General features: G+C 39.6%; 1 protein-coding gene across 1 annotated transcript in view; it reads right to left on the reverse strand.

Annotated features, from left to right (window-relative positions):
• Window positions 1–13,896, reverse strand: part of ST7 (suppression of tumorigenicity 7) — a 241,790-nt gene that overhangs the window by 115,596 nt on the left and 112,298 nt on the right. Inside the window, exon 2 of the mRNA XM_059397510.1 lies at window positions 3,037–3,119. Coding sequence (XP_059253493.1) covers window positions 3,037–3,119 — 83 coding nt within the window. The remainder of the gene's footprint in view (window positions 1–3,036; window positions 3,120–13,896) is intronic.

Consider the following 13,896-nt stretch of genomic DNA (forward strand, 5'->3'; position numbering starts at 1 on the left):
ATTTTAGAAAGAAAATATTAAAATGTTATTTTAAATGTAAATAATTATTAGGTAAGGACTTGAAATACCTTCTCCTCTCCCCCCAAAAATATACATGCTAAAAGGCTGCCATGTTTTCAGCACATCTTCATTAATCATTTATCAAGCATTTGAAAGCATTTTCTAAGTTCGAAGATTTTCAGTCCATCAAGGAATATCAAGGTGGGAACCTGAGGACATGGGTTCTAGGCCTGACTTTGCCACAAACTAACATGTGCTTAAGCAAATCACCTTAGAGCTTTGTGAACAACTCTCTCTAGTATCCCTATTTTTCACATGTCCCCACAGAACAGAGAACACTTAGAGACGATGGGTATGCAGATCTGCATATAAGAGGCAATAAGGTACAAATTATTATACACACCTTATTTCAACCGATATCAAGGAGAAGTTTTAATATGCTTCCCTTCACCTTGGCTTGGTCTCTGTGCACTATTGGGCTTTCTATGCAGATTTCCATTTATAAAACATCTTGGAGTGGTTTTTACTCATGTTCTTCACATTTCTGTCCCAGTAATATCAACTTCAAACATTTCCTCCCTTGGGTACAGCAACCCAGGTAATACAGCAGAGCAAGATTAACCTGAATATGCTTTGACCACAAAAAGAAATGTTCCCAAACTACCACCATTCCTTTAAGCTGTTTACAGGTTTCTGCCCTACATACATTGCTCTACCCTACGAGCTCAAGCCTCTGAAACCCTCCACTGCTCTAGGTTCGTATATGTATTTGTTCCATTTATATGCCCTTCTCCCCTAAAACTTGTGTTTTTCTAGTGCTCTTCTCTTAACATCAACTCTGTCGTATCTTTTTTATTCTTATCTCTATAAAAATTAGTAATTAGTAATCACAGCATTATGTGTAGGCAAAAAAAAAAAATTAAAACTTTCTCCTTAAAGGTCATTTAATTATACTAGTGTGATTACAGTAAATTAGATGGTACCCATGTAAGGTCACTTAAATTAAAAACAAAAAAACAAAAACCTACTTGGGGTGTTATACTTTATCACACTTAAAATTACTTAGAGCATAAACTAATGGAGCCATAGAGATGATTATTGTTGCTTTTGCCTAGTTGGAATTTTTGAAAGAAAGGAATAGGTAAATGGGGGTGCCTGGGTGGCTCAGTTGGTTAAGCGTCTGCCTTCAGCTCAGGTCATGATCAAGGTCCTGACCCCCACGTCAAGCTCCCTGCTCAGTTGGGAGCCTGCTTCTCCCTCTCCCTCTGCCATTCCCTCTGCTTGTGCTCTCTCTCTGTCAAAGAAATAGGGAAATGTAAATTTTGGAGGAAAAGAAGATAAAGGGAAGAAAAGCTTATAATGGCCAGGTCCACCTCAATACATTTAAAGAAACTGGGCTAACCACAATGAGATACCACCGCAAACCAATCAGAATGGGTAAAATCAACAACTCAGTAAACAATAAATGTTGGCAAGGACACAATAAAAGGGGAACCCTCTTATACTGTTGGTGGGAATGCAAACTGGTGCAGCCATGCTGGAGAAAAGTATGGAGGTTCCTCAAAAAGTTAAAAAAAAAACAACCGACGACCCAACAATTGCACTACTAGGTACTTACCCAAAGATACAAATATACATATTCAAAGGGGCGTGTGTGTGGAGGCCAAGAAAAATTAAGGCCATCCTACCTCAGGTTTAGCCTTAGCATAAGTACAGCCATCTTAGCTCCGGCATCCATCTCAGAACCCTGTGCCCAATGGCTGAACTTTCCCCTACTTTACTTTAGTTCTAAGGACCCCCACCCTGCTTTAGTAACAAGAATCCCCACCCTGCTTTAGTTCCAGAGACCCCCCCACCCTGCTTTAGTAACAGGAAGCCCCACCGTGATGTGGTTCCAACAACCCCCATCCTGCTTTAATAACAGGAACCCATAAATACCCCTGCCTTAACTAAGCTTGGGGTCCAAGTCCCTACTCCGCTGTGTCGGGTATACTTGGACCCAAGCTTAAGCTTGTCAAATAAACCCTCGTGTGATTGCATTGGTTTTGGCTCCTTGGTGGTCTCTTGGACATGAAAACTCGGGCAAAACAGCATGCACCCCAGTGTTTATAGCAGCACTATCCACAATAGCCAAACTATGGAAAGAGACTAGATGTCTATCAGTGGACAAATGGATAAAGAAGATATGGTATGTATCTACAACAGAATATTATTCACCCATCAAAACTTACTATTTTCTATGGCGCAGATGGAACTACAATGTATTATGCTAAGCAAAATACGTCAGTGAGAGAAAGACGAATACCCCATGATTTCACTCATGTGGAATTTAAGAAACAAAACTGATGAACAGAGGGGAAGGGAAGGAAAAATAAGACAAAAACAGAGAAAGAGGCAAACCATAAGAGACTCTTAACTATACAGAACAAACTAAGGGTTGCTGGAAGGGAGGGGAGAGGAAGGGGTAATTGGGTGATGAGCATTAAGGAGGGCACTTGATTTAATGAGCACTGGGTGTTATGTGCAACTACTGAATCACTAAATTCTACCCCTGAAACTAGCAATACACTGTTTGTTAACTAACTTGAATGTAAATAAAATCTAATAAATAAATAAATAAATAAATAAAAATAAAGAAACTGGGCTGTATTTCTGATCTTGATTATGGTCAATAATCCATTTTAAAAAGAATGATGAAAAACATTTTTAGCTGAACTGGTTCACATGTATTTTACAGTGTCTCAGACACTAGAATTTGACACAGAATTGTCTTCCTTTATTTTCCATTTTCTTTATATTTTGTTTTTCCCCTTCAACCAAAGTAATATAAGACTATCTAAATTTTTTAAAAATATTTTAGATATATGCAACCTGGGCAATGGAAGGCCTCTATTGTCCAACCACCCAACATATACACACATGCAAGATGAATCACCATAAGCTACTGGTATATATTCTTCCAGAATTATTTCCTGTACATATACTAACATGTTAGTAATCAGCATGCTTTCAGATAGGAAGGATTCTACCACTTACCAAAATGAGCCCTGATATTAGTGAGGAAGTGCCTGTCAGGGCCACGTAGAACTTCGGTGTTAATGTGTTCAAAAACATGCTCACTGAAAAAAAGAGAGAAGGAGAAGAATAAGGAACATATAAGTATGTCAATAAAATAGAGTGTTGCATTTTTCTGTCTGGTGAAATCATTTGTTTCAGATGACAAAAATTCTTAGAACCCTAACAAAATCCCATTAAAATGGCTCAGCATCACAAAGGCTCAGAATGCTAGGTGTCAAGGGCTACGTCCTGAAAGAAACTAGCCACATAAAAGAGAAAAAAGCAGCTTTTTAGTTTCTGCCTCCCAAAACTATTGCTGTGAATGGTCTTCATGGATTCATAACCACTGAGGATTCTAACCAAAACTGGTTACTAAACTGTCAGAGAGATCTTATATATTTTCTGAGACCCACACATTAGAGTTCTTAATGACCCAACAAGGAATACTTCAACTTTAGAACAAATAGAAAGTAAGTACAGCTGATCCTTGAATGTGTGGGTATTCAAAGCAACAAACCTCCACACAGTAAAAAATCTGCCCATAACTTTTGACATCACCCAAAACTTCACTAAACAGTCTACTATCACCCAAAGACTTACCAGTAACATAAAGTCAATTAAGACGTATTTTGCATGTTATTTGCATTATATGCTGTATTATTACAATAAAATAAGAGAAAAGAAAATGTTAAGAAAACCATAAGGAAAAGAAAATACATTTCCAGTGCTATACAGTATTTATTGGGAAAAAAATCTACGTGTAAGTGGACACAGGAGGTTCAATCCCACGTTGTTTAAGGGTATATTTTTGGCAGTTATTAAAGATTTTAATACCATCATTACCCCTAAGAAGAAAGGACAAATTGACAAAGTTAGCATGCATTACTAAAAGTTTTTTCACGTTACTTAAAAGACTGCTCATCAAAACAAATGGAGTCAATGAAAAAAAGGTAAAAAATAAACCACTAAAAACGAATGTTCAGTCAAGAATCTTTCTGACCAACTTCTGTCACTCTGTTCATATCAACTATACAGTTGATCTGGCTATCCATTAAGTAAAGTTCACTTCCAGATTTTATAAGTCATTATCATTTGTACCTAAATATTACATGAAATTTTTATTATTACCAAAACAACAAGTGACCTAAAGAGCTATTTGCATGCATATTCACATTTCTTTACTGAGTCTGTTTGAGGAAAGGTATCACATTGGTCTAGTTTTAGAATGAAGGATGTTAGAAGTGGGGCTTTGGTATCATTAGGGGAAAATGTTCTGCCATTTGTCCTGAGCTCAGCCCAGAAAACCAAGCCACCAGAAGGACCATAGATCCCATGTTCACTCATTCAACAAATACATCTCTCTGTTTATGAAAGAGACCATGGACAAGGAGTGAAGCATGAATCAGACACAGTTCCCACCACCTAGAAGACCACAGTCTAGCTGGGAAATGAACAAGTAAACAAGCAATTACCATAAAGGTTGATAAGTGAATAGACAAGTCCTGAGCAAAGGATGTTATAAAAACACATAAAAGGTGTTGAACACTACATCTGAAACTACTGATATACTATAGGTTGGCTAATTGAATTTAAAACAAAAAACACACACACACACACACACACACACACACACACGGGATGCACCTCAGGCCGAAGGCTGGAAAAGATGTCCAGGAGAATAAGTAGGAATTAACTAAACCAGCACAGGGAGGAGGAGGGACAGACAGAAGAGTAAGGTTAGCAGAATAAGAGGGCTGCTTCAAGATGCTGAGAAAAGATCACAGCCTTTCCTAACAGTTGTAGAGCCTGAGGAGGGAAGCAGCTTGAGCCATGGATGCTTCGCAGAGATGCTGATGTGGAAGGGCGCATGGATTCCATCCTTCCTGGCTACTGGCCCGCCCTCCCTTGCACCCACTCTGAACTGAGTTTGTTTGACTTGTGGGCTATCACTTGTAATCTCAAGAGTCTGAACTAACATAATGTGCTCAGTGGATAGTCACAATTTGACTATGAGGACTCTTCTCGGGACACAGAGAAAGGCACAGAAGGCACAGTCAGTCTAGAACTGAAGAGGGACAGCTGAGTTAAGGTTGGGTTTGCTTGGCCATTAAAATCCCAAAGATGTGCTGATTTGTCATTTCCCAAGCAAGTTAGTGGAAAAATGAAGATATTTTTTAAAGGAAAAAATGAAACACACAAACCTAGAGCTTGTAACTGCCAGTCTGATTCTGAAGTGCCTAAAATTCTCAAAATTCCCATCCTCACACTATAAATAACCCCACACTCCCCATTATTTTTTTAAAAGTCACCAAAACAGAGTATTTGATTTATATTATAGTTATGAACTCTCATTTCTGTATCATATACTTTTCAGTAGGTTTCTTGGGACAAAGTGAGTATAAAATTCTACGAAATCCACTTCTTAAAGAAAGAAGGAAAGATGTGCCTCAATTAGAAAAGTGACTTAGGAGCCTGCTGTAACTCCCCAGCAACAGAAGCACAGACCAATAGAGTGGAAACAGCTCCTGAAAATCATTAACTCAAGAATTAATTGATCAATGAAAAAGAAAATTATGTGAGTTATCTAGAGAGAGAATACTATGCAGTGTTCCCATTTGGCTTCACTTACTTAAGATTATATAGCAGCAGTAATTAAAAATTAAAAGATACTTCTCTGGTATATCCAGTTGTAGAAAGCTACTAGAGTTGAGAGATCATGGAAGTCATTAAAAGAAAGAGAGACACACATATAGAATGAGAGTAGCACAAACAGAAACACTTCAGAGAGTGGGAGGGGTGCCTTTAATAATCTATTAACCTTATGGCCTTTCTGAATATCCTGGCTGAAATCACTAAGATGTGGCTTTTGGCAATTCTGGGCATAAATCATCAACACTTAATACTTGCCATTTCCATCTATCTATGTACTTAAAGTTAATAACAAAGCACTTTCACTATTAGAGAGTTTAATTCTCACTTCAGCTCCATGAGGTCAACATTATTATTCATGTATTTCACAGCTGGAGGCAGGCAAAGACCTGAACGCCAGCAGGCCTGCCCCAACGTTCAGGCTCATGGCATCACAGGATGCATGCAGATATTGCTGACAAGGAAGAAAGAACAAAATAGCAAAAGGAAAGCCTTTCATTTCAAAGGGAGAAGAACTCTAAATAAATCACACTAAAAGATTGGATGTTTTTAATGCTGTACTTATTTTTACCTCTAATCTTTAAAGATAAGTTTCCTGTGATCTTATCATTGGTGTGGGCAGCCCCAGAGGGGAAAAGCAGGTAGGCACCGAGAAAGAAGGGAGAATCCAATGGAAGATTCCCTCATTAAATTAGGAGGGTTTCATGCTGCAGACCAGAATGCCTTAAAAACAAGGAATACCTTGCCTTGTTTCATCAGCAATGGGGAACACTAGCAATTATTTGTAAAAACATATAAGGGCCTGATAAAGTACCTAAAAACTGCCACAGAAAACTGTAGGGTATATGCTTTGAAACATAAACTGGATTTTTCCTGCTACAGACATATTTGACTATTTCCTCCATACCTGCTGGGTTAGCAAAATAAATTAAAAAACAAAGGCTAATCTAGCTTTGTGAGGAACAGATTCATAAAATTTCAATAATGTCCTATTAACCTAGATACAAAGATTGATACATCAGAAGACTTTCCATCTGATCTAGCAGGGCACTCCTAACAAGTCACTGCTCCAAGAACACTGCCGAAGTTGGTCAAGGGCAGCCTCAGGGACTGAATCATGGAGCCTTCTGATGATGCCCAATTCTAACTTAGTACAGTCTCCCCATTTAATAAAGCATGGCTCTGAGAAGAAACTAGGTAGGAGGGATGGGTACATGGACTGAAAATTAAATGACCTAGGGGTGCCTGGCTGGCTCGGTCAGTAGAGCATGTGACCCTTGATCTCAGGGTTGAGTTTAAGCACTATGTTGAGAATAGAGATTACTTAATTTTAACAAACAGACAACCCTTTCTTAAAGACAATTAAATAACCTCTCTAGGTCACAGCAGAGAGGAGGTAACAGGTCAGCTATGGAAATGAGGGATCACTCCTATGAGCAGGGATTATTCAGGAATCATGTGGAATGGCCCTGTGAGGCTGTGTCTGTGAGAAGCCAGCCACATTTCTGTCTCTCAACACAATAACAGCCTTCTTTCATGTTCTTTAGAGCACTAGCAATCCCCAAACCACACTCCTGGAAAAGACCTCTGCAGAACAGGGTGAACACATAATCCTGTGTTTGTCTCCTCAGACATATTCTACCTCACACACAGAGAAGCCCTGGAATGGAAAGGCTAAGGCAGCATCAAAGACTTGGAGGTACTGGCTAGAAAGAACGGAATTAGCAGTGTGGTAGATTCTATAACACCAAAAATTATTGTCCTGTGTTCCTTTTAATGCCTTTCTAAAATATGGTATGTGAAATAGAAAAACTTTAAAAAGTTATAAAATAACAATCATTAACCACTGAATATGTTAGAAATAAAGTCCCTAGGGAGAAAAGTTGAAGAAACTAAGTTTATTTAGGCTGGGCAAAGAAAAAACTGAAGAGATTTTAGGTAAAAGCATTCATTACCTCTGGGAGAGAAAGACAGGGTTAGGAGCCTTGGTCTGTAACTTGTGACATCAGCTGTGATGTGTAGGGCCCAGTAAAGCCTCACACCTTCTCAGGGCTGCTGTGAGGCTCAGAGGAAATGTGCATTCCCTCAAAACTCCAGCACAGGCTCCCTGGGGGCTGACCCCAGCTGGAAGCTGGGAAGCACTGGTCCTGCCTGTCCCCCACCCCCGAAAGACTCATAATCCAATGGGTGAGAGAGGCAAGGAAATGGGTAAGCAAGTATCGAAGAGCACACATCAGGGAATTATAAAAGCACAGAGAACCCAAAGGGATTAGGACATCAAGAAAAATTTCTGCCAAGAAATAGCATTCTGTCTGAGACTTGGAAGATGAATCATGAGTTATACAGATGTGGCCCGCAGCTGCAGGGGCGAAGGGACCATGAGAGGTAGAGCTGTAGAACATTCCACACAAGTACTGCAGCTCAGGGGCCTGAAGGTGCGAGCCCACGGAAGGAAAGGGAATTGCAACACAGGTGCCACAGACTTACATGTGGGTGTTAAGGCACTGGTGGGGAATCAGTACTAAAGACATGAAGCTACTTTCAAAAGTGCCTGAGGTACAAATACGTGGAATACTGACAAATAGCGAATGGATATTCTCAGAGGAGATAAATTAGAATGGATCCAAACTGTATTTCTAAAACTTAAGGGTATTCACTGCTGTTTAGTCTCCAAGATCATCTACAGAACACTTCTCACTAACAACCACATGCAAGGGGAAGCTGTACACTGTAGCCTAAATGAAAAAGTACTTAAGGAATAGGGGACTCTGGTTTGCTTACTTTTCTTGTAAATAAGGTAACATATATCTCAACACAGGCCCAAATCTATACTTTGGAGGCTGTTTCACTGCCCAATAAATAAGAATAAAATCTATTTTGTTGCAGGGTTGCTGTGAGGACTAAAGGCACTAGTGTAGATAAGGTGCCTAACACAGCAAACCTCAGCAAATAATGTGTATTATCGCTGTCTTTATTTATGTTCACGTTACTCTTCCTTTTTATTTAATTATTAGAGAGAGATAGAAATGAGTGGGGGGAGGAGCAGAGGGAGAAGCAGACTCCCCACCGAGCATGGTGCCCGATGTGGGACCCGATCCCAGGACACTGAGATCATGACTGGAGCCAAAGGCAGACGCTTAACAACTGAGCCACACAGGCGCCCTATGGTACTCTTCCTTTTGTGATATTACACCTCATGCTGGTCCAGTTGAAAAAAAAAAAAACAGAAGAAACTTGGCTGACTGTTAATATCAGCAGGAGCAGTAGCAGCAGTACACCAGCCTTTACTGAGCACCAGCTTCTGTGTGCCGACCACTGTGGTACAGACCACAGCCCAAGAACTAAGTCACCTAAATGGAAGCACCAGGTAGTTAAAGGGCCCTTTTAACTGAATTCTAATTGCTAGAGGTGGTAATAAAGAAGAGGGTGAGATTGAAAGCAGCCATTTTAGAAAGCAAAGAAATTACTGAATCCCTTACTCAGCCATGTGATCCTAAATCTCTGATCTTTGCCTTACTAGATGCTGTGGGAACAGTCAATTCAGCCACAGTCCACGAGGAAACCTGCAATCCCGTTCCTTAGCTTTCTTCAAGTCCCCATGTAGCTTATGGCATAAGCTGTATTAAAGCCTAAACTATAACCTAAGCATGATGGTTTACTAAGATTTTAAATACAAAGAACAAATCATGAAGGCTACAGTACCGTCCAAGCCCTGAGACAGCAATATCAAGATGGACTAGAAAATTGTCCATTTCATGCAAAGCAACATTTCTGATTTAATTACAGGAAGTACACAGAGTCCCATGTCTACAGTACATTAAGACACATGCTAGTCTTGAAGGAACTTTCTATCAAACTGTTTTCTCAGACCTCCAAAGCAGGTTTGGGAACATACAGGAATAGTTTAATCCATCACTTGCATTTTTCTATGTGAGAATAGGGAATATTCTCTTCTTTCATTTCATTGTTCTTCCAACCCTGCTAACCTCTCTTTTCCCTCCCATCAGATTCGAAAAAGTAGAGTTGCAACTTCACTTCTCTTCCTCATTTACCAAGGGACAAAAAAACTGAAAAATGTTTTATCTTATACATATGTTAATTTTGAGCAGATTTCCAGATGGCACAGCTTTTAAAATGAAAAAAAACTTGCCCTTTTCTCACAATGACACTGTGATGGATCAACTCTAAAGCGACCCACAATGATCCCTACCTCCTGGTGTTACATCTTTATATAACTCACTCCCCCTGGATATGGGTGGGACACGTGACTTGCTTCTAGCAAACAGATATGTAAGATATTGTCTCAGTAGCAGACATGCTGGAGATTGTCCTTGTAGTGTAATGAAGAGAGTGACCACGTTGAGAGGACTATGTGGCAATGGACCATAAGCAGTCTCTAGCGGCTGATGCCAGCGGCCAATATGAAACTGAAGCCCTCAGTTTGACAATGGTTTCTGCCAACAGTCTGAGTTAACTTGGAAGCAGATTCTTCCTCAGTTGAGTTTTCAGGTAAGATCACAGCCGACTCAACACCTTGATTATGGCTTTATAAGACCCAGAGCAAATGTCCAGCTAAGCTGTGCCTGTAATTCCTGCCCCACAGAAAATGTGAAATAATAAATATGTGTTGTTTTAAGCTGCTATATTTGTGGAAATTTGTTATGCAGCAATATAAAATTGGTGCAGTCATGTATAATTCATGGAAGTGAAAATCAGTGTTGATATCTGATAACTGTGGCTAACTGCAGTATGCCCAGAAAGAGTGTTAAGATACGCCAATTTTATCTACCCCAGAGCTTCTTTTCCCACTGTTCATAAATAAATGCAACTTCAACCTCTGTTGCCATGGCAACATGTCATTCCACATGCTCATCCATAAATTGTCTTTGTAAATCAACTAATATTAAAATAGAAGCTCAGAGTAATGTTTTAATAATGAAATCAAGCATCTCCATTTTGCCCCAGTAAATGGACTTTCTTTTTTCTAGGCACATATTAAATATCCAACATCTGCATGTTCCCAAAAAATCAGTTTTACATCTAGGCACAGCATCATTCAAGAGAGGATTAAAAACACACCATAAGCCCTTTTTCTCATGTGTTGCTTTTGCTTCTCCTCTCATTGCCCTTCACCTCAGTCTCCTTGGGCTCTGATAGCATCTCAAGATTTTATGCATTACAATTCCCTTGATAAATCCTGTGGAATTTACCCTGGTGAGGAAGACATGGAAGTATAATTTTAGATCCATTCCAATGGCAAGAAATCCTCATAAATCATTCTGTCTACTCTTCTCTTTACCCTTGACGTTGCCTTGGCAACTTTACAGGTATACTATTTCTGCTTTACTGGGCATCTGGTTCCACTGAGGAGTAGAGCAAGCACATTCCTTCTTTCTTTTCTCAGCTGTGATCTGGGAAACTATATCAGAGTGTTCATTCTTCATGGCTTCTTGTCTCTTGCTTCTGTCAAGCCCTGAAGGAATGTCCAAAGCCAGGTTACATACAAACTTCAGGAACCCTCAAGGGCAAGTGAGGCAAGATCTCAGATTATCTGTTCACTTTAATTTACAAATAGGCTAATAATGAACTCTACCCTGACCAAGAACAGGAAAGTGGCTTATATAAGTCTTGCAATTTTAGCCATTTAAAATACGTTTCGGGTGCCTGGGTGGCTCAGTGGGTTAAGCCTCTGTCTTCGGCTCAGGTCATGATCTCAGGGTCCTGGGATTGAGTCCCACATCGGACTCTCCGATCAGCAGGGAGCCTGCTTCCCCCACCTCTCTGCCTTCTTATGAGCTCTGTCTGTCAAATAAATAAAATCTTTAAAAAAAATTAAAAAAATAAGTTTCAATTTAGGGTTGAAGACCACTTTATGAATTTTTCTGTTTCTCATGAACTACTAACCTCTCACTGGCCTCAATTCCCCTGCAACCAACACAGGGCGGGCTCCAGGGAGCTACAGGCACCTATATTCTAAAACATCACTCAGCAAATGCTCTGCATTTATTAACACCAGCTTGTCCTTTCATTTATCCAAAATGTACTTAACTATAAAGAAAAGTACAAGACGCTGAATCAGAGAGTGGAGCTAGGAAATAAAATGATATAATGAGACTGATGATCCCCTTGAGAAGGGAAAATAAGATGTCCACACAAATAACACAAGAGAAGAGAGCTACAGAAGAGAATCTAGAGGAAGAAAATATTTCTTCTAGTCAAAAGAATCAGAAAAGCTTAATAAACGGGATGTCTTCCCTCTGGGCTTTAAAAGAAGGAAAATCTTTTATCATTAGATTGGAGAGAAGGGAAGGGAAGGTACAGACGCTACACAGACAGCGGCACATACACAAAAGCAAGGGCTGGAGTACCATGGTAGGATGAGAAGCAGCAGTGGGAGATTAGGCTAGCTCAAATGCCAGGTGGAGAAAATCAGACTTCCTCAGTGAGAAAATACTCATTGAACAGTGATGTGATAAGATACCCGTCTAGTAATGGTGAAAAGGTGTGGGAAACGTACAGCTCTGAGAGTTCCCTCAGAGGGGAGCTCCTATAATACCACCAGGGTGGGAGGTCGGGCATATCAGATTTGCAGAGGTAAATTCAACACTGTGTGGCTCTTAACAGTATGACATAAAGTGTGAGAATCTGGAGAATGTTGGCAAAGTGGGGCCAAAGTCAAATTGCAAGTGATCCCAGACAGTAAGTGGTAAGGAATTATGGCAGCAAGCATAGGCTACTTCCACAGGAAGTCTGGCAGGAAAGAGAAAAAGAGAATTTATCATTAAGTGGAATGAAGTTAAAAGAAAATATAAACAGCACCATAGGAACTAGTAAGTGAATTAGGAATAAAATTTAAACCTTTATTCCACTGCAACAAGATCCACCCTGAGAAATCCATTAATGACTCACTCTTACACCAAACTTTTAAAGACGTAGGATTGATCATAGGAAATGTGTTTACTTTCTCTGAGATTCTTCTTTTTATGTAGATCTTAAAGAATAATTATAGAGTGAAGCACTTTAAGGGACATAAGCTTGAACCTGAGAGTTACATATATGTATATTCCTATTTTTCAGTTGAGATTAAATGACAAAACAAAAATAAATCTGTTTTCAACTCTATTGACCCTGATTTTTTCGCTTTCTGTTAGTTTAATTGCTTTGTTTTGAAACCCTCTGCTAACTTACAGCTGAAAAGTTTGCCTCAAAGGAAGACAATAGTTTGGGCCAAAGAAGCAACTGTAACCCATAGGGTAGTAAAATTCAAATCTGATTTTAAGTTAGGTTTTTATTTTCATTGCGTTCCCTAAAAGTTCAATGACTAATTTACTTCTCTTCTGAGGGAAAAGCAGCCCTAAAACACATGGTCTTCTGGAAGCTGTGTTATGGCTGTCTCTATCTGGGTGACATGCCTAACCAAGAGAGGTAAGAAGCCACAGGGGAAACCACTAGACAGACCAATATTTTAAGTATTCAGGTGTTCCAACTGCCCAGTTGTTCAAATCCTGGCTTTATTATTTTCAATTCCAGGAGCTAGATTTGGCTTTGCATGTGCATCAGATGAGTGGTTAGTACTCCAGAGGACACCTAAAATGATCTCCCCAGGTCCAGGGCTGGCAGCAGATTATTAAGTGGCGAATCACAAACACACGTAGCTCTAAGTAAGGTCTATAGGTGACAGTAAACGGAAATTTGAACACTGGTATTTTCAAATCTCAGGAAGCCAGTTTTTTTTAAAAGGTATTAAAAGATGCATCTAAATTCCAGAAGCCTTCTGTCATCCCTAATATAAATGCTGCCAATTCCTAAAAATGGCCTTTCTCTCCCTTTTGAATCTATTCTTCCTATCTTGAATAGTTTTCAGACATTGTCATGCCTCACTGTGAATGACCCATTCATCTGTAATGTAAAAGACAGAACAAACAAACGAATGACAGAGTGAGAGAGAAAGGAAGGAAGAAATGTACATGTTTTTAATTAACAACTGTCTAATTAAAGCAGGCAGTTTACCTCCAGGTACATCAGTAGTTGGTTAAAACCCAAGGTTAATGAGGCCACAGTCCTAAGTCTGAGTCAGTCAACCTCATGCCAAGAAATCCTACAGCACAAACTCAGAAGGCACCCCTGACTAGTTGTATTACAAACCGTATTACCACTGAAAGGTCAATTATCGTGTTACTGTTTTAAAAG

This window comes from Mustela nigripes, chromosome 4 (genome assembly GCF_022355385.1).
Source record: "Mustela nigripes isolate SB6536 chromosome 4, MUSNIG.SB6536, whole genome shotgun sequence".
NCBI classification, from domain to species: Eukaryota; Metazoa; Chordata; class Mammalia; order Carnivora; family Mustelidae; genus Mustela; species Mustela nigripes.